Below are 21,717 nucleotides of genomic sequence, written 5' to 3'. Positions count from 1 at the left end.
GTTGCCCTAGTACCACCATTCTTTAGGTACTGTATAATTATCTATTATGTCTTCCTTCGGTAGAAGATAAGCTTCATGAGGGCAAGAATCTTTGCTTGTTTTGTTCACTGATGTTTCTCAAGTTCCTAGAACAAGGCCAGGTACATGGTAGGTGCTCCATAAAGATTTGTGGATAAAGAAGTACAATAAATAATGCGTAAATGGGTGACTGAACGAACCAAAGGTAATCTAGGATCAGAACTGTGATGATCTAGGACTTCAGAATTTAAAACTTTGAGTTCTATTCCAGACTCATTTCCACTTAACCTTGGCCATGTCAATCGACCTTTCTGGGCCTCTGGTTTCTCTTGTATGAAATTAGGTGGTTATTCACTTAATTAATATTCATTGCAACCCAACTATGATCAAGGTATTCAAAGATACTTCCTTGTATTCAAGTAGTACCACTCAAATCGCGGAATTCAGCGGCGTCAAAAGTCCCGCCTCTTCCGAGCCCCGCCTACCGCACGTCCATCTTTAGGCCCCGCCCCCAGCATAGAAGCACCACGTTTCCTCCCGCAGTTATCCAATAGCTGAGATACACGGCTAGGTGGTTTGCGAGCGGGTGTTAGGTGTCCTCTTGGCGCCTGACCAGAGTGGGGAAATTCAGTTCCTCTTGAGTAGTCCCTTTCCCGAGTTGCCCCCGAGGTATACGGGGGCAACGCACTGCTCCATGTTCTCTCCGAAGGGTCGGACAAGGCTCTGGAGCCCCGTAGCTGCCCTCCCTAGGAGCCCCGGGTCTTCACTGGCCGAGGCGCCCGCCCCGCGGCATTCTGGGAGTTGTAGTTTTCTTCCTTCAGATTCCTTTCTGGCCAGCCAGTGCCCAAGACTAGCGAGACTACGATTCCCAGACGCCCAAGCAAGTCGCCAGTCACGTGGCTGCAAGGACGCGGGGCTGGTGGGCGGGGGGCCGGCAGGTGCTCCGCAGCCGTCTGTGACACCGAGCCGGCGGGCCGCTCGGTCCCCAGAGACCCCGCCATGGTACGCGCGGGCGCCGTGGGGGCGCATCTTCCCACGTCTGGCTTGGACATCTTCGGGGACCTGAGGAAGATGAACAAGCGCCAGGTGACAGAGGCGGGTGGTAGGCGCGCCCCAAGCCGGGACTGGCTGTGGTTGCCGGGAGTCGGGGCTTCCCAGGCAGGGCTCCGGCAAGGGCAGCTCCCGGTGACTGGGCCGGGCGGCCACCCGAAGCTCCGGCGCTGGGCTGTCAGGCCTGGGTTCACATCCTCCGAGACCCACGTGTGGGCATGGGTGTGCACTTCCTCGCCCTGACAGGAGCGCCATTAGGGGAGGGTGCGGGAAAGGGGAGAATAGAAACCCTGTGCCATGGCTATCAAATGTGGTTGAGAAAGCCACAGCCGCGCTGTGGGAGAGATGACTCGGTGCGCGACAGCTGTCCGCACGTACGTGAGGGGCCACCCGGTGAAGAGGGAACCGATTTCTCTGTGGGGCTTCAGAGGCCTGACTGCCCGCAGGTGGAAGTGGCAGAAAGGCAGGAGAGAGGGGAGAACTTTCCTACAATGGGAGCTGTCCAGCTTTCTCTGTGGGGCTTCAGAGGCCTGACTGCCCGCAGGTGGAAGTGGCAGAAAGGCGGGCGAGAGGGGAGAACTTTCCTACAATAGGAGCTGTCCAGCGATGCCTCCCAAAGCAGTTTCCTCCCAGCCTGGGCAGTTGTTTTTCCCCTGACCATGGGTCGGAACTAAATAACGTTCCTTGTGCCTAGAGAGCTCACAAGCAGTGTGCAATCATTGTGGACTGAACCAGTGTTCCCAGTGGGATTCCAGAAGCCTTCTCGAACTTCTTTCTGAGATTCCATCATTCTGGCCGCACTATGAATATAGGAGGCAGTGTAGGGTCTTTGAGCAGCTGGGGTGGTTGAATTCTCTCTCCTTTATGAGAGGACCTCAGAGGAAAACGTTCCTCTTCCTTTCTCCTTAGCCACTTACTGGCCATCATCACTGTCTTTGGGTCTTTATCTCTTCACTATAAGGTAAGAGTGAGTAGGGATTGGAAAGGAAGACCTCTCAGTTGGGAAATATACGATTATGTGAGCTTCTAGGTAGAGAATTTGGGGGACCTAGGGGCCTAAATATGGTAGATACGAATGCCACTATTACTACTGATAAATTGTGCTAAGAAAAATGGGACCTCCCAACCAGGGAGTTTTGATTGTCTTTGAAAAATGTCATTAATCCTCATTATTTTGATGGCATCCAGTTTCATTTGCTCCATTATGTTGAGATGTGGGGTGGTGCTCATGACAGGACACAACTTACTCCTTTAGGCATATGTGTTTTTTTTCCTCTCTCTCACTCTCCTCCCCCTCCTCCAAGTAGAATTTCAGACTAGAGCAGTGGTGTGGGAAAGTTTGATAATTTCTATTTCTCCAACAGTGCTTAGGATGTGGTAGTGTCTAGGTGTGCAAAGCTGATGAACTGTTTCTGGAAGATGAGTTGTAGTAGAGATTATCACCAGCTTAAAAAAGTAACCGCTAATGTCCTGAGCATTCATGCTATTCACAAGAATATCCTCCTGGAAGTAGAGCTTTGTTTAAAACTCTAGACTTAATGGCTGGATTTTAAAAATGTCTCTAAAATTGGTACTGATTACTGATGATTATAATTGCCGACTGTCAGAAAAGGCCTTCTTATGAGTGTATTGATCCCTAAACCAGTTTGCCCTTTGAAAGATCAGTGTGTTTTTGCTCTCAGTGATGAGGCCTGCCGGTAGCTGCCTGTATTGCCTGTTTTGCTAGTCTTCAAATTAAAATTCAACAAGCTCAAATCTACTCCTTCTTGGTACTTTTTAAAAAAGCTTTGTTCTTTTGCTTTTTTTTGCTCTCTCTGTTCTTCCCTCCAAAATAACATCTTATGACACCTTGTCAGGCCTGCATGCTCCACCAGTCTGGAAAGCAGGACTTCCTTTCTCTGCTGCCCCTGCTTACTATTAATTAAGGCAGGACCCACATGCAAGACAAGGGCTCTTTGTTTCTGCAGTGAGGAAGAGAGGAAGAAATACAGCTACTGGCATTGCTGCTGCTCTGTCAGCCAAAATATTTGGTCTGAGATGTTTGCTTAAAACTCTTAGACAATGGCTGTTTCACCCTTGGTTGACAATGACTGAGTGTGGACTTATTTCTACACTCTGTTGTGACCACTAAATGCTGAGCATACGAAGTTGGTAGGCAAAGCTGAACAACAACAAAAGCACCCATGAAACGTGGTGGTTGGTTTTTTGTAGACCTCAGTCAGCTTGTCAGTAGTTCAATCAAAATTACTTTTCTGGATTCCAGGATTTTAAAGCTAGAATCTGATTAGTAGGTTTCTTAAAAGTTAAGGTGTTGTAAGCATGATCTGTGGTTTCTTAGTTCGATTTTTAGATTTTTGTGTATTTGGCTGTTTCCTTAGCAGGTAGATGGCTTGCTCAAAGGAAGTTTTCTTGAGGAATTGATTTTACTTCCCCTTAATGAAGTCTTCAAGCATAGAAAATAATACTGGCAGATATATTCTTGGTACGAGGTCTTTATTAGATAAGTGGCAAGATTTTATAATTTGCTTTATCACGGTGGAGGCAGATGGTTTGAAAACTTGTCTAAAAATGGCAATCTTTGTTTAAAACCATGGTTTGGGGCTTTCCCAATCAGATCTGTAAATCATAAAGAAACAGCGGTTATTTATCAAGCCCTTTAAGTCAGCCAGAGCAGGTGGGGAGGTTTTTGAATGTGAACAACTTCTGCTTTAGAGTGATGTGACTTGCAAGGCTGATTTGACTTTAGACGCAATATTGGTTGATGTTGGAGACTCAGTATTTATTGAAGGAAGACATGAATTTTTTATCTAACTGCTCACTTGTTTGCATTCTTCAATATTTGCTTTGTGCTCTTTGATTTTTTTTTCCATTATGCTGAAATGGTGTAAAGACTTAGATTGCTTCATGGCAACTTTCTGGTAAACATTCTTCATTTGATGAGGGATAAAAGACTACACATTGGGTACAGTGTACATTTGCTGCGGTGACAGGTGCACCAAAATCGTAGAAATCACTGCCAAAGCACTTATCCATTAACCAAAAGAAGGAATGGTTTAACGTATTACAGCCCAAAACTTTGACATGTCTGCTTAGCACTCCAGTTTCCTTTTTCATTCTCCTGACAATATAATGATAGTTTCATAATTTGCTATTGACACAGTAGCCAAGTCTCTTTTAAAAATTGTGTGTAGGCTGGGCACAGTGGCTCACACCTGTAATCCTAGCACTTTGGGAGGCTGAGGCGGGTGGATCATTTGAGGTCAGGAGTTCGAAACCAGCCTGGCCAACATGGTGAAACCCTGTCTCTACTAAAAGTATAAAAATTAGCCAGGTGTGGTGGCACATGCCTGTTATCTCAGCTACTCAGGAGGCTGTGGCAGGAGAATCGCTTGAGCCTGGGAGGCAGAGGTTGCAGTGAGTTGAGATCGCGCCATTGCACACCAGGCTGGGCAACAGAGCAAGACTCTGTCTCAAAAAAAAAAGTGTCTAACTTTAATGGTGAATTATATTTATTTTCCTATTCTCATTTATTGCACCAAAATACATGAACAATTATCTTAATTCACTTTTTATGTCCTCACTTTCAGTTGTATCCTTCATAATGACCTCAAATTACCTATTTTCACAGTTTTAATATTAGCAAGAGATAGTTTTGAGCTCTGCTTTTCCTACCTTACATCAGTCAGAATATGTTTTCAGAATAGAGAATAGTTTAAAGAAGAAGATTCAATGACTCATAATTTCACCATCCTAAAATAGCCTCTCTCAGCATCTTGGGGCATCTCTTTGTGTTCATTTGGTGAGATTTTACTGCAGCTTACATTTTTCACTCAACATACTGTAAATGTTTGGTTATGTCATTAAAGTTCCTTTTTTTTTCCTCCCCCAACCCAACCTGCTTTCTCCTCCACTCCTATTAAATTCTTTATGCATTGTTTTAAATAGTGAAGTAATCTGTCATTTTCTTTCTTTCTTCTTTTTTTTTTTTTTCTTTTTGAGATGGAGTCTCGCTCTGTCCCCCAGGCTGGAGTACAATGGCACTATCTCGGCTCACTGCAACCTCTGCCTCCCAGGTTCAAGCGATTCTTGTGCCTCAGCCTCCTGAGTAGCTGGGACTACAGGTGCCCACCACCACACCTGGCTAAGTTTTGTATTTTTAGTAGAGAAGGGGTTTTACCATGTTGGCCAGGCTGGCCTTGGAACTCCTGACCTCAGGTAATTCACCCACCTCGGGCCCCCAAAGTCTTGGGTTACAGGCATGAGCCACTGTGCCTGGCCCCATTTTCTACTCATTATTTCCCTATTGTTACTCATTTATTTCCTTTTCCACATTATTAGAATTAAGACTGTAATGAATATCTTTGGGCCATAATTCTCAACCTGCCTTTAGTTTAGATTGAATTCCTAGAAGTAGGATTACTGGGCAAAGAGTAACCTTTTAATACTAATGCCAAATTGCTTTTATAATGGTTTATCAAATCATATCCCCATCACAGTATATTGTTGCCAGCACTAATTATTAGCATTAACAACAACAACAACAAAAAAAAACAGACTCTTTAAATTTGTTAGGCAAAGGCTAGGTGCGGGGTTTACGCCTATAATCCCAGAACTTTGGGAGAATTGCTTGAGGCCAGAAAATTTAAGACCAGCTTGAGCAATATGGAAAGACCCCATTTCTACCAAAGAAAAAAATTTTTAGAGTAACCATGCATGTCAGCACACACCTGTAGTCCCAGCCACTTGGGAGACTGAGGTAGGAGGATCCCTTGAGCCCCGGAGTTTGAGGCTGCGGTGAGCTATGATTTCACCACTGCATTCTAGCCTAGGTGACAGAGTGAAACCTTGTTATCTTAAGAAAAAAAAAGTTGCTAAAAACAAAAACAAAAAAGGGGTTACAAGGAGGGTGGAGGCAGGATTATTGGTTTGGACATTTTTTATGTTTATTTGCCACTTGTATTTTCTCTTTGGAAAATTATAATTTTAAGCTTTTACCTTTCTTTGTTGGGATTTTAGTGTTTTTCTTACTGCTGATTTGTTTGTACTTACCATGTATTAAAGATATTTTATTACTATTTATTCTACAAATTGAATACTTACTTTTTGCCAAACCTATGTTGAATCTTAAGGATACAGCTATGAGCAAGGCTTAAATGATCCCTACTTTTGTGGAATTTAATATCTAGTGCAAAAGATGCATTAGGTAATTATATGCATAATTATGATGCTGATGAAAGATATAAATATATACAGGATGCAGTGAGAATATATAACAAGAAGACCTAGGCTGGCCAGAGTGGAGGTAGGCAAACTCCATTGCACCAGCCGTTTTTATAAACTTTTATTGGCACACAGCCCATGCTCATTCTTTTACATACTGTCTATGGCGGCTTTCCTGCTACATTGGCAGGGCTGAGTAGCTTCAATGAGACTATGTGACCTGTAAACATAAAACATTTGCTATCTAGCCCTTTACACAAAATGTTTGCTGATTTCTGGTCTAGCAGGTCAGGGCAGGCTTCTGTCGGGCACTGACATTTAAAGGTGAATGTAAAGGTGAGTGTCTGGTAAAGTAAGGGGTCCAGGGAGGGAGCCTTCTGGGTGAAGGCCTGGGGCAGAAAGAAGCATGTGAGGTTGAAGCATGGACAGATTGGGGTGAGGCAAGCTTCACCAGCTGAAGCTGGGGCTTGGGAGATATATAAGACAGGGCCTTAGAGGCCATACTGTAGTTTAGTTTTCATCCTCAGAGTAGTGGGATGCAATCAAAGGGCTTTAGGCAGGGCACAGACGTGACCAGATGACCGGATGTGCATTTGAAACCCAGTGCAGTCAAGCACCATATCATGTTTCCATCACTGATGGCCCACATACATGATGGTGGTCCCATAAAATTATACCATATTTTCACTGTGCCTTTTCTATGTTTAGTTACACAAATACTTACCAGTGTGTTACAGTTGCCTGTAGTGTTCAATACCGTGCATGCTATATAGGTTTCCAGCCTAGGAGCAACAGGCTCCATCATATAGCTTAGGGGTGTAGTAAGCAACACCATCTGGGTTTGTATAAGTACACTCTGTGATTCTCAAACAACAACAAAATCACCTAACAACGCATTTTCGGGAATGTGTCTGTCATTAAGTGACACATGACTGCTCTGAGTGTGGCACAGCGCATGGACCGGAAGAGGTATGCATGGGCATTAGGAGACCTGCTACGAGGCCCTCACAGCAGCCTGATGGGCCCTGTGGGTGATCATGAGAGTGGCGGCATGGGAATAGAGAGAACTGCACAAAGTCCAGACATGTTTGGAAGCTAGAATGTATAGAATGAACGGGTAGAAGGTGGCTCCAAACAGCAGGGTGATAATAATGTCATTTATTGAGAGAAAGATCACTAGCACCAAAACATTTTTGGAGAAGGTAAGTTTAATTTTGACATGTTGAGGATAAGGTATCTTTAAAGATATCTAAGTGGAAATGTCAGGTAGGCAGTTGGAAATCTCCGAATTGGGAGTAGTTAGCATGATGGGACCAATGCCAGCATTCAGGTAGAGAAGGAGGTTCAGGCAGAGGAGGAGGCTCAGGCAGAGGTGGAACAATGGGCAGGAAGACAAGAAAGTGGTCAGAAGTGGATGGCATGCCATCCTGGAAGGCAGGGGCTAAGGTTTTGAAGCAATGATCATCTGTGTCAAGAGCTGCTGGCAGGTCAGGTAAGGTGAGGGCTGGCAGTTATCCTTTGGATTCAGTGAGCCTGTGACTGATTATGTAGGTTGAGGACTGAATATAGATGGTGAAGAAGGGGAGCCACTTGGGGTAGACACTGTTTTGAGAAGAGCTGTGAAGGAGAAGGGAGAGTGTAAAAGCTGGAGGAGGGTGTGAGGTGGAGGCAGGGTTTGCGATGGGAAAGTCTTTAGCTGATGGGAGGAGGAGGTATAGAGCTGTGGTTCAACCTTCACTGCACCTCAGAATCGCCCACTCCTCCCAGTGATCCAGCTGGTCTGGGACGGACTTTCCAGGGCTTCCCGAATGATTCTAAGGTGCAGCCAAGGTTGAGCGCCAATGGTACAGAGCAGTGGTTCTCAAACTGTGGTCCCTACACCAGCAGCTTTCGTGTCACCTGGGAATGTGTCTGAAGTGCAGTTCTCACACATCGCCAGCTGACCCTAGTGCATGCTGAGGCTTGCAAGCGGAACTGCTGTAAAGAACCGTCCATACACTGAGAAGTCAGAGCACATAGAACCACCTGGCAAGTCTCTATCTGGACTTCCTGAGTGTCTCTCAGCCCCACTTTTCCAGGCCTTGTGTATTTTAAACTATTTAAACTGTGTTTAAAACTGTATTTTAAGTTGTACTCAATGCTCAAAAAAAGTTCCTACCACCACATTCCACCTCAGTGAAAATTTAATTTGGATAAAATGATGGTGCCCAGAGCCACGTGATTGAGGTCCTCACTCCAAACGCAATTCAGAAGGATGTTCTGGAGAGCTGATGGGAGCTAAGGTGGGCTCTGACCCATCTAACACCACTGCCTCTAACACATGAAAACTATTTAATAGCAAGGAGATTTTAGAAGTTATCAGTTATTCCAGGATAAGTCAGGGAAAGGAAACAAGATCAGCCAAATACTAGAAGCTGGAAAACAGATGGAAGATAGGAACTGGCACAGCCAGAGAAAGCCAGGATCCGAGCGTCCCGGGGGGAGGCTGTGGCTCTTCAGTTTTGTGAGGCAGAGAGAGTCCTCAGAGACCCAGAAATCAGTGTCCCAGAACTGGAGGCGAAGGGAAGGAAGGGCTGAAATAAATTTGATGGGTAGAAAAGCAGAGAAGCAGTGAGATCCCTTGCTCTCCTGTGTCTTCCACTCAGAGGCCTCACCCTCCTCAGCAGAGGTCTGGGAGTTCATTCCCTGGAGAGGGGAACAGAGATCTCTGGAGGAAGGACTGCCTCGCCTGGTGGGGTATGTGGCTCCTGCCCCGTCACTGTGCACACTGCATACTGAGGGTAGAAAAACAGAAATGAGGGGTAGAGAAACTGACAGAATACAGGTTCTCAGGTATAGGCGAGCACAGATGCCAGGAGAATAGGCACCTGCGGCCCAGTGGACGTGGGTCACTGAACCAGAGATGTGGGGATAGAGCCGTTTCGGTTCCAGGGTGTGTTGCTGAGAGCTTATATCAGAATAGTCCTGGTGGAGGGAAGGGCGCTGGAGATGTGGATGGGGGTCCAGGAATTGAGACAGCACAGTGTTGATGGACCACCCGCCTGGCTCTGCAGATCACTTCAACAACTGCAGGGTTGTGAAGAGGAAGACTGAGGCAGGTGACACAGTAAGGAGCCTCCCTGAGGTGCGCTGGCGCTGCCACGAGGGCTTTGATTTTGAATGGCACTAGCCACAGCAGTGTTAGTCCCTGCAGTGCCTGGAAGAAAGGCGGATGTTTGGGCTGATAGGTCAGCTCCAGCCCGACAGGGTGTTGGCACATGGGCAGGTGTTGTTTACTCCTTTGGCCACCAGGAGTTGGCAGGTGCAGCAGGCAGCTGTCGGCAAGGAAGAGTCTGTGTGTCAGCTCGTGCCATGCTGCAGGGAGCAAGGCGAGCCCCATGGGTCTAAACACAGTGGTTTGAGGTGGAGCGGGTGGGCAGCCTTCTCAGAGCTAATGTAACTAGTGATTATGCATCACCTCTTGTGATCCTCCCACCTGCACTCTTAGCCAAATATTTGTTATTTACCTTTTAAAACATTTATGAAAGATTTAAACATCCAGGTGTTTAGAGTTTCTGTTCACTGGTTTTAAAATGTCATTTTCAGATGCAGGATGGCCTCATTGCCAAGCACTGCAGGACTCTGAAGCTTCCATTTAAGGCTATAGGGTAGTTCTAGGTGAATCCACAGTGTGTGGATCTGGGTTAGACCCATCTCACTCTGCTGCACTGTGTCTGGGACTAGCCTTCATCGGGAGGCTCTTGTGGCAGGCCTTGAGTAGTGGAACTTTCTAGGGTATAAGGTGCTGGGAAATATCAAAGGGGTGATGCGGGCCTCGTCCAGGCTTTAACAAGGCAAGCCCCACAGATTGCTCTTTTCTTCCTCCCCTCTCTCTCACTTAAGAAGAGATGATATTTGCAAGGCTCTTTCCAGGGACAAAAGTTGAAATACTGCGGAATTTTGTACCTTGTATGTGTTCATTTCCTGTCCTAAAATCACATCTTTGAAAAAGTCTGATAAGTGCATCTCCAGCTTCAGGTTGGTGGATCTTCTGCTATCGGTTTTCATTGTGGTTTTCTCTTTTTCATTCCAGCTCTATTACCAGGTTTTAAACTTTGCCATGATCGTGTCTTCTGCACTCATGATATGGAAAGGCTTGATTGTGCTCACGGGCAGCGAGAGCCCCATTGTGGTGGTGCTGAGGTAGGTCCCGCAGGCTGGCCTCCAGCCTCCATCACAAGGTCCCCTGGACCTGAGGAGTAGGATAGCCTTAAGTGAAAACCTGCATGACAGCTAAAATTCAAGATTTTAATTGGATACATGTTGATATTCCCTCAGAGTGGCTGGCAAAATATTATGGGAAATATTTAGAGAAAGTTATAGATTGTAACCTCAAACCTTTTAGAAGGCCAAAAGGTTTTATTGAGGCAGGTTGAAAGCAGCCGCCTCGTTAACATTAGCATCGGAAAGAGAGAGAGAGACTGATACATTATTAGTCCTTATTGATATCTATTTTGAGAATGTCTCATTTTTTTCTGGCTTTGGAAAAATCTTATCTTTCTTAATAGACATTTAAGAGCTTTTAACCATGTTGATGCCCATGCGCCTAATCCATTTCAAATGACAATTTAATAATATGGTATAAATGCATTATTTGTATGCAATTTGATTTTTAAACATACAACTAAAAGTGTTAGTTCATTTTCTTTGTACCCACTAGGCAGGGAGTGTGTCTCCCCAGAGCACAGCATGTGGCTAGTATTTTTTTCATTTCTTCAATAATACTGGTGTATTGGTGGCTACTGTCTTCTTGAGACTGTGATGCTTATAAAGTACAGCATGTTTATTTTAGAAAAGTTAACACTAGAGTTAACTTCACACAGCCATAAAGCCGTCCAAGGGGAAAAACTTCACATCAATTTGAAATCAAATGGCCGTGTTTGGGAACTGGTAGGTGCTTCAAGATGCTCTCTGTCTGCTGCGTCTTAGGTCATCAAATCTGACTGTTGTTTTCAAGGTGGCATGGTGAGCAGTGGCAGTAACTTGGGCAGAGTAACAGCCTACCAGTCAGGAGCCGAGGCCAGAACACAGGGCTCTTAGCTCCCAAACCAGTGCCCTTTTCCTCCGCTGGGTCTTGCCACCACCTCGCGGGGCCACAGCCATGATCCACACTTCACCAGGCCACTTTCATGTGGTTGGTCAAGGGGCACACTTCCAGAGATAGAATTTTCATGAATTTAGAAGCCCAAGGCCAGCCTAGCTCACAGCAGAGCTGTGGGGCCTCTGACTCACTCGTGTTCATGCTGCGCTTTGGGGACGTCCCTGGGGTCTGGGTGGGTAGATTAGGAGAAGGGAACCACACTCATGGATTCGTGAAGACTTAGCCTTGCTTCACATGTAACAGCTCCACTTTTATGTGTTTTATGTGGTTATACTTCCTGGTAAGATTTCATTTGAAGGAAGGATTTTAAGGCTTTTTAAAATTTATTTTTATTTTTATTTTTTTTAAGAAGGAATTTAAAACCTCAAATTTAGATGGACCCTCTCCCTTAACAGATAAGGAACCTGAGGCCCAATGAGGCCAAGCCTCAGGCACCTCCCGGTAACTTTTGGCAGAGCCAACACTAGATCTTAGATTTTCTGGCCCTCCTCAAATCTCACAGACACACTTGCACACAGAAGGTAGTGTGAAATTGCTCCACTTAGGGACTTTTTTTTTTTAAAGCATCCTTTGTAATATTAAAGCAATTTGGTTTGTCAGCATAAACCAGTGACATCCCTAAGGGATGTGTGGTTTTGGGGGAATCTGGCCCATGAGGAAAGCAAGTAGACATTGAGATTCATGAAACACTCAAAAGAACTGCTCTCCTGATGGGACAAATAATGACCCTTGATGTCAACTTCAGGACACGCTGGCCTCTGCAGTCTGTGCAGGGATCTTTTCCTAGCTGCAGTTCCCTTAACTGTTACTTTTCTATCAACATCTTCCCACTGTATCTTCAGGAATTTTGTTGAAGGAGTAAAGATGAAGCCACAGATGAAGCAATTATCTTAAACATTTGACTTTTTTTTTTTTTCACCCTGAAACAATGTTTTGTTTTCAGAAGGAGACAAAATAGAATTTCACATTGGGGGACAGGAAAAACTCACATTTGTTTTGACTTTGATGCTTTCTTTTTCTTTCCCTCAAGTCAGTTGTATTTCTAGCCCTTTTCCCTGTCATTCAGATTGGCTGATTTTGAATGCTGCATCCATTATCATACTTAGTGGCACTGGTTTCACTTAAACATAAACCTGTTAGCAGGTACTTAGTGACAGGCTGCATTTCTTCTTGCCATCTTCTGCACCTGCTGAGATGTTCAAGGTGGGCCAGGCTGGAGGGGAGGGAGGGCCAGTTTCCTGAACTGCTGTTGAGAGCGAACAGTTTCCTTTGTTTCTGCTAGAGCTCCACGGGGCTTCAGTGGTTCTTTCTCCACTTTTCTTCCTGCTCAGCAGCCAATACTCATCCTTGGTTGCACAGACCCGGTCAAGCTGTATCTCTAGGTCTTATTTTCTCACGTATTAAAACAGCATGAGCACATATATATAATGAATATTTTAAACTTCAGCTTCTAGCATATTGCAATTTACTCTGAATCTACCAAAGATTTTGGCACAGGTTTACACGGGTGTCATGTGGAATTATTTATTGACTTCCACAATAACTTAATCAGTGTTTGTTAGAATTGGGCTTTTGTAGAGTGTGGTTGAAAGGATGCTGCTGCAGGAGGCAACAGACTTGGGTTCCGGTTTTGTCCCAGCCCTCAGCTTGGCATCAGGGCGGGTTCTGCTCCCAGGTGCATTCATTTGTTCCTCATTTCTTAATCAAGTAATTATTGCAGTATCCTAAGTGCTGGGATCTTCTATAAAATGAAAGGATTGCCCTAGACTATTAACTAGCTGTAAGTCTGCAGTTCTGGAGGAAAAGACTACTGTATTTGTAGATGCAGGACTTCTTTTAAAGCCAAAATTGGGTGCTTTTACTTCAGAGTCAACATGAATCCTGGTTTCTTTTCTACCTGATACAAACTGCAGAGGGTCCTGCCAGTGCACATGACATGTTAAATCTCAGTAGAAGTCATTTCCTTTCACACGTTACCACCTTGAGCAGTAAGAAGGAAACCGCAGTGGCTTGTTTTACAGCTCCTGAGACCTCCTTAACTGTTGAGTTTCACCTCTGACATGTTTATTCTTACCGCCTTCTGGACACAGGGTAATGCTGATACTGACTTTGTGCTTCTTTCTAGTGGCAGTATGGAGCCGGCCTTTCACAGAGGAGACCTTCTGTTCCTCACAAATTTCCGGGAAGACCCAATCAGAGCTGGTGAAATAGTTGTTTTTAAAGTTGAAGGACGAGACATTCCAATAGTTCACAGAGTAATCAAAGTTCATGAAAAGTAAAGAGGCTTTACTTCTTTTTGGTTTTGTTTTGTAAATTTTTGGTAGATTCATGGCCAATTAGAAACTCTCGTAAAAGCACTGGATTATGTCCTGAGTTCTGCCATTGACTCACTCGGGGACTTTGGACCAGCTGCTTAACTCTTTCTGTAGGATGGGAGTTGTCATAGTTAAACCCATAGTAACTCACAGAGTGATGATGAGAATTAAATGAACTAATGTTTACTAAAGCAATTAGGAAACTTAAATGCTGCACAAATTTAAGGTGTGATATATTATGACATGTTAGTTATTTGAAGGAGCTCAAAGAAAATCAAATCACATTGCAACAGAGGATGGTTTTGATATGAAAATTATTTTCTGAAATGCAAAAAAAAACTTAGCAGTTTTTCTATGTCACTTGGGCCAAAGTGGCATTCTCAGCAGTCACATTAATCCTGGATGGATAAAAACTCCTTTTCCCAACTCATCATGATTTGGTCATTGCATATTCTGCATTAATTTTCCACCACCCCATCCTCCACTCCCCAAACAGCCTTGCTGTTAATAACAGCCATGACTTACTTATTAAGACCCTTTCTTGGAACCAGAAACATTTACTTCTTGCTCAAATATATGAAGTTCCCATGAGAGAGTACTTGGCATGATTAGTAAAAATGTTACGTTTCATATACTTGGTTATTCATTTACCTTTATGCAGCTTAGTATAGATGTTTATCTGTATGAGTTACAGAATTAAATTCAGGTATGCATACGTATGTTTTTAAATAATGGAGCATTTCTCACTGTGTATGTGTGTGTGTGTTTGAGTTCGAGAGGGAGAGAGACAGGTAACTATTTGTATGTATCTGGTATTAGAGTCCCATTCCATTCACTGCTTCTGTTTTTGAGATGGAGTCTCACTCTGTCACCTAGGCTGGGGTGCAATGGCTTGATCTACCCTCACTGCAATTTCTGCCTCCCAGATTCAAGTGATTCTCCTGCCTCAGCCTCCCGAGTAACTGGGACTACAAGCATGCACCACCATCCCTGGCTAATTTTTTTTTTTTGAGATGGAGCCTCACTCTTGTCTCCCAGGCTGGAGTGCATTGGCACTATCTCAGCTCACTGCAACTTCTGCCTCCTGGGTTCAAGCAATTCTCCTGCATCAGCTTCCCAAGTAGCTGGAATTACAGGCATGCGCCACCACACCAGACTAATTTTTGTATTTTTAGTAGAGGCAGGGTTTCACCATGTTGGCCATGCTGGTCTTGAACTCCTGACCTCAGGTGATCGCCCACCTTGGCCTCCCAAAGTGCTGGGATTACAGGCATGAACTACTGCGCCCACCCATTTACTGCTTCTTTATGGTGTACCCCTACAGATATTGATACTTAAAGTATTGACTTCACACTACTCTAAACATGAGAATAATCCAGTTTCAACCTGGGCTGATAACACTGGTCCTTTACTAATGGTTACTTGATGCCTACCTGTTAGATTCCTGAGGAAGAAGCATGCTCAGTCATGATGTGACAGTTCTTGCACTGACTTACAGTTAATTTCTAAAGATGATCAATTGTTCCAAGTTGAGGAAATGATGATTATTTGCTCTAATTTGCATGAATTATGAGAGACTGTCAGCATTTTTATCTTCTTGATTTACTTTTTAACCGTGGTTGCAAATCAACTTGCTCTTCTTGATATGGTTTCAAATCTTTGGGGGTTTGGCATTTTATCTCATTATAATAGTGCATTCCTTTTTCATTTGTCTTATTGAAAGAAGACCCTCTATACAGCTCCATTATACTACGATATTATGTTTCTAGAGACAAGGCTATCTGAGCACCAGTTTAGAATGCTTAAAATGAATCCCACATTTCTTTCTAACACACTGGTTTTATGCCATTTGTGATTCTTGTTTCTTTACAAATTAGACTTTATACCACTGTGGTCAGTGGTGAAGGAAATAATGCAGTAACAAATTCTTCATTTGGCAAGGAAAAGTAAATCTAAGGACAGCTTAGAGCACACTTGCATTTAAATTACCTTGTGCTCAAATCTGTTTGATCTAGGATCAAGTTTATGTCTAGAGTGAAGAGGAATATAATCCATGTTAACAAATTGGTCCATGAGGCCGGGCACAGTGGCTTATGCCTGTAATCCCAGCACTTTGGGAGGCTGAGGCGGGTGAATCACTTGAGGTCAGGAGTTCTAGACCAGCCTGGCCAACACAGCGAACCCCATCACTACAAAAAATACAAAAATCAGCTGCATGTGGTGGTGCATGCCTGTAATCCCAGCTACCCAGAGGCTGAGGCAGGAGAATTGCTTGAACATGGGAGGCAGGGGTTGCAGTGAGCTGAGAAGTCATTGCACTCCAGCTTGGGAGTTTGAGACTCCATCCCAAACAAACAACCAACCAACCAAAAAACCAAATTGTTTTATGAGCTCTAGGGAATGAAAGCACTTTAAGTCCAACACAGGTTGTTAAACCAGCTTCATGTCCTGACTTCTGACCTATTCTGACTTGAGGTGAATGACTGAAGTGAGCCTGGAAAAGCTCCTTGTCAGCGGCCTTTTGGTGTATTATGAATCTGGACTTGAAAGAATTGCACAGTGGTGATTCACATGATTTTGCCCACTGATGAATGACACTAATGCACTTGTTTTCGATTTAAAAATGTTAGGTACTAGTTTATTCTTCATTCCCAGAAGCCATGTGGTGAGAAGGAATTCGTCATTGTGTGCTGGGTTGGAAGCAAGTCATTGCCCTTGTGCTTGGCCATGCTTTTTGTTGTCAAGGTTACTTGAGTGTTTTGGAATGTAAGTCTACAAAATTGTCATTAGATCTGTGCTTCAGTTGAATGGCTGTCTGTAAGCAGTCATCTTAGACTACAGGAAGGTCAAGTTGTCTTTGACTGCTTTTCTGAATGCTCCTGTCTAACAGTAAAGTCTTGGGTAAACTAATATTTTTCTAAATGATGCTGTGCTGAAAATGATTTTTGAGAAGACATTATTTTGCTTTCCAGAGATAATGGAGACATCAAATTTCTGACTAAAGGAGATAATAATGAAGTTGACGATAGAGGCTTGTACAAAGAAGGCCAGAACTGGCTGGAAAAGAAGGACGTGGTGGGAAGAGCAAGAGGGTGAGGATTCACCTTTATGCTATATGAAGTTTCTGAAAAACGTTTAGAAATGAAGAAACTAAACAGATAGGCTAATAGAGTTGTTAATTACAAATATGACATATCAGGAGCGTTCTAAGCAGTTCTAGTTTATCCTGTAAAGATTAAATACAACTTAGAATTTCCTAAAGACCTAAAATCTAAAACTGAACCCAATTATATTATCTATATGATGGGCTCAAATCTGCTTAAAAATAAATCCAGCCAGGCAGTGGCTCACACCTGTAATCGTAGCACCTTTGGGAGGCCGAGGCAGGAGGATCACTTGAGCCTAGGAGTTCAAGACCAGCCTGAGTAATATAGGGAGACCCCCCCCAATCCCTCCTAATAAAAATTAAAATTTGGGGCCAGGCGCATTGGCTCATGCCTGTAATTCCAGCACTTTGGGAAGCCAAGGCAGGCGGACCATGAGGTCAGGAGATGGAGACCATCCTGGCCAACGTGGTGAAACCCCGTCTCTACTAAAAATACAAACAAATTAGCTGGGCGTGGTGGTGCACGCCTGTAATCTCAGCTATTCTGGAGGCTGAGGCAGGAGAATTGCTTGAACCGGGGAGGCGGAGATTGCAGTGAGCTGAGATCATGCCACTGCACTACAGCCTGAGTGACAGTGCGAGACTCTGTCCCAAAAAAAAAAAAAAAAGAAACTATCTTTAATTAGCTTTGATGTATAGACCTACTAGATTGTTAGTATTCAGGTTTTTTGTGTAGGTTTCAAATTGTTATGGAAATATATCACTACTTAAAATATGTGCTGTTTACCTCTTAAAAACAAAGCCTTGACTGGGCACGGTGGCTCATGCCTGTAATCTCAGCACTTTGGGAGGTCAAGTTGGGCAGATCACGAGGTCAGGAGATCAAGACCATCCTGGCCAACATGGTCTTTATTAAAAATACAAAAATTAGCTAGGCATGGTGACGCGTGCCTGTAGTCCCTGCTATTCAGGAGGCTGAGGCAGGAGAATCGCGCCACTGCACTCCAGCCTGGGCGATGGTGCGAGACTCTGTCACAAAAAAAAAAAATTTTTTTTGTTCTAAAAAACAAATAAAAATAAATCCTCACTGAGAGATTAGTTGTTTGTTGAGACATTACAAGAAAGTCTCCCAGAGATAACCATTGTTTAACATTTTAGGGAATACTGTAGGTACTCTCAGGACTGGTATAGATGTATGTTATGCGTATATCTAATTTGACTTAAAATTTGATTGTTTTTCACCCAACAGGAAGTTGGAAATAGCTTTTCGTGTCAAATCTACATCTGTATCTTTTTATGTGGCTACAAGCTGTTTTATTGCAAATCATAATTTATTTAACCAATCCCCTTTTGGTGGACATACAGGTTATTTTGTTTTTCAGAACTAAGAACATTTCTGTGATACATCTTTTAGTATTCATCTTTGTATAGTTGTCTGGCAGAGAGTTCTGCTTCTGATTGACACAGCAGAGAATGTATCCTTATTAAAAACCAAAAAAGGGAATTCTTCCCCTCTCTTGGCAACCCTTTTTATGTTTAACAATCATTAGAAATGTTTTTTTATGTTACCTAAATCTCACCAGCTTCTTAAGGCTGGAGAGACTGGCTACGATTTTGTAAGATTTAGCTTTATTAATCAGATCGTGGCTTAAGGCTTCTTCCTACTCCTTTAATCATTTTCCTTTGGTGCATTTTCACTTGAATATCTCCAGGGACCAGGAGGGTTTCCAGCTAGTCCATCCTGTCTTTCTAGATGCTCTGGTGAAAGGTTTTAGATGAGAGAGAGGCTGGAGCTACCGATTTATGAAAGACTGGAGGGTACTATGGGTGTGCTGCCTTGCTTCCCATTAGCAGAGATGATTGAGGCTGGGTCAATCTGATTACATATTTCTGTTAATTTTGTCAGCATAATCATTGGCTGGTTTATGCACTGAACCTCCTCTCTCTGGGATCATAATCATATTTGAGTATAAGTTTTGGTATTCACATTTGTATTTGCTACCCCATACACTTATTTATTATATCTGAAAAGCACTGGGAAATGAAAATAATTATTTGCATTACAAACTCATTATCCATGTACTTTGAAAACTTTATCTAACAGCAGTTTTTATATAGGCTACCTAAATCTTCTAAGTAAGAACTAGATTTGTGAAAGTTGTCTATTCTTTTTGTACAAGTGGCTCAACTATTTTAATTGTAGCAAGTGAAGACAAGCAGCATCACTATCTCAACTCAAGCGCCTACTTAAAAAACTTGTCCTGGCTGCCAGTGCTGATGCTCCTTACTAATAAAGCTGTTTGAGACAGGACTGAATACATCCTTACAGCCCTGGTCAGAGGCACTTCCATGTATGATTCATTTCCTAAGACTGATTTATATAGTGTTTTCAGATGTTGCCATCGTCATGTTATAAACAATTTTTACATTTCTTGCTTTTTATCCCGCAATTTAGGTTTTTACCATATGTTGGTATGGTCACCATAATAATGAATGACTATCCAAAATTCAAGGTAGGAATTTATGTGTGTCTATATTTATTTACTTAGTTAAATATTAGAGCTTTTACTTGTACAACTGTAAAGAGGCAGTCTTCTTAAAACATGTTGCCATTAATTTGACTGCAGAATATCTGTAGTTAACTACAAATTAATGTAGTCATTTAAAGTGGCAACACTTAAATTATTTAAAATAGCTACTTACCCCTTGTGTGTTCAGTGTTCTAAAATGCATTTATCTAAATGTTGCTTTTTGTTATGGAAAATTTCATACGTACACAAAAGTAGTGCCATAAACTACTAATGCTTACCTCTCAACTTCAACAAAAATGGTATCTATCTATCTATCAATCTATTTTTTTTTTCTTGAGACGGAATCTCGCTTTGTCACTCAGGCTGGAGTGCAGTGGCACAATCTTGGCTCACTACAACCTTCACCTCCTGGGTTCAAGTGATTCTCCTGCCTCAGCCTCCTGAGTAGCTGTGATTACAGGCATCTGCCACCACACCCAGCTCATTTTTGTATTTTTAGTAGAGACAGGGTTTTGCCATGTTGGCCAGGCTGGTCTTGAACTCCTGACCTCAGGTGATCCACCTGCCTTGGCCTCCCAGAGTGCTGGGATTATAGGCATGTATCTATATATTAAAAAAAAAAAAAATCACTTGAAATCAACAGTGGGAAGCCTACACAGGAGTCAGCACTGCGTTTGCTTGTGTGTTCGCTGTCTGATCTTTAGTCCATCAGTATATTTTTGGGTTTTTGACCATAATGTGGCATTGAACAGCTTATTTAGAGAACAAGGCATGGGGGGAGGAGGTCATCTTTTGATTCTGTCCTCAGCCCAGTATTTAACAGACTTCATCTGAATACATTTACAGACCAAATTTATTTGTAGACCTCACAGTGATTTTCCATTGTGTTTTCTTTACAGTATGCTCTTTTGGCTGTAATGGGTGCATATGTGTTACTAAAACGTGAATCCTAAAATGAGAAGCAGTTCCTGGGACAGATTGAAATGAATTCTGTTGAAAAAGAGAAAAACGAATATATGTGAGATGCTCCATTTTCTGTATAAAAGGGAACAGTGCGGAGATGTTTTTTGTCTTGTCCAAATAAAACACTCCTCGGTAAAGATGGCTTTCTTTTGTGGACTCTGATTTGAATCTGCTCAGTCTCTCTGCCAATTGTATGAGACTCTACACTGAGTATGAGGGTCTGCACCACTTCAAGAACCAGCAGGCTGTTTAGGGCCTGGCCTGCTGGTGGGGCAAGGTATGGTCCACATGTATAGTTGTATGTCTGAATTTCAAAAGTAAAATTCTTAATATAATGATGCTTCTGGGGGGCAACAAAGAGGCCCTTAAAAGGAGATGGTTTCTTATTAAAGTGAAATTTGATAAACTAAGAAAGCCTAAAACCTTTTAGAAGGAAGGGATGTCATCTGCTTTGTTTTGTGGTATGATGTATCTTGAGATAGTTTGTTAAATTATTTGAAAAGTGTTTAATAAATTATTAAAAACGGTGCATACCCCTTTGAAAAATTGCAGAAACTCCACAAGAGTAAAAGGTTGAAAATTGCAAACACTACAAAAGGTCTCTTTCCTCAGTCTTCCCTTTCTACTTCCCAGGGATATCCACCATGAAACTAGAGATTTGCATGATATATAGTCCTGCAGAGAAAATAGACCCTCTTTCAAGTATTTATCAAGCACTTGTATCCCAGCCATTGTCTGATGTGCTGGAGGTACAAAGTCCCAGCCCTGATGGAGCACACACTAGAGTAGGAAGACCAGATAACACACGAGTCTGTGGTTTCAGGTACTGGTCATTGCTGTGAAGAAAGATAAAGCATGTGGAGCAGATAGAGGGTGACAGAGGACACTGCTTTTCAGATGGAAGTCGGGGAGACCTCTCTAAGGAGGTGACATTAAGCAGAGTTCAAAGAAATGAGAGGGAGAGAAGCACATAAATCCTGGGAAGTGCACTGTAGCCAAGTGGGAACAGCAAGTGCAGAGGCGCAGAGGAGGGAGTTGGTGGGTAAGAGGGTTCGCCTCACGCTTTGAGGAGGACACAGCCAGCAGTCTCGTTCACTGCTGATGCAGACTCAGGAGGTTTCGGGTGAGCCTGACTTTCCGCACGCCTAACATGCTCCCAGGGAGCGCTCATGCTGCTGGTGCCCAGAGCACACTTTGCATAGTGAAATGTTAGAGGAATCAAAAGGAGCCCAGTGACTTTTTAAAATACACTCTTCCGTTTCCCTTTTCACCAAACACAATTATGTCGACATCCTTTCAATCAGGACTGACCAATCTACCTCATTCTTTTAAGTTTGTTCAATTCTGATCTAAGAATTTAGAAGCCCTAAAAGT

The 21,717-nt window shown here is 43.2% G+C and overlaps 1 protein-coding gene across 1 annotated transcript; it reads left to right on the top strand.

The window, feature by feature from the left end:
- Nucleotides 1-954: 954 nt before the first annotated feature.
- SEC11C (SEC11 homolog C, signal peptidase complex subunit) lies at nucleotides 955-20,485 on the top strand. Its single transcript, XM_012446462.2, has 6 exons — nucleotides 955-1,104; nucleotides 10,361-10,470; nucleotides 13,554-13,703; nucleotides 16,716-16,835; nucleotides 19,305-19,362; nucleotides 20,280-20,485. Exons 1-6 carry the CDS (start codon nucleotides 1,018-1,020, stop codon nucleotides 20,331-20,333), a joined length of 579 nt encoding a protein of 192 aa, XP_012301885.1. The 5' UTR covers nucleotides 955-1,017; the 3' UTR covers nucleotides 20,334-20,485.
- Nucleotides 20,486-21,717: the final 1,232 nt, after the last annotated feature.

Source organism: Aotus nancymaae, unplaced genomic scaffold (assembly GCF_030222135.1).
Source record: "Aotus nancymaae isolate 86718 unplaced genomic scaffold, 86718_ANA_hifiasm-v0.15.2.pri h1tg000020l, whole genome shotgun sequence".
In the NCBI taxonomy this organism is placed as follows: domain Eukaryota; kingdom Metazoa; phylum Chordata; class Mammalia; order Primates; family Aotidae; genus Aotus; species Aotus nancymaae.
The sequence above is the reverse complement of the archived record's forward strand: the minus strand, read 5'-3'. Positions and strand labels throughout refer to the sequence as shown.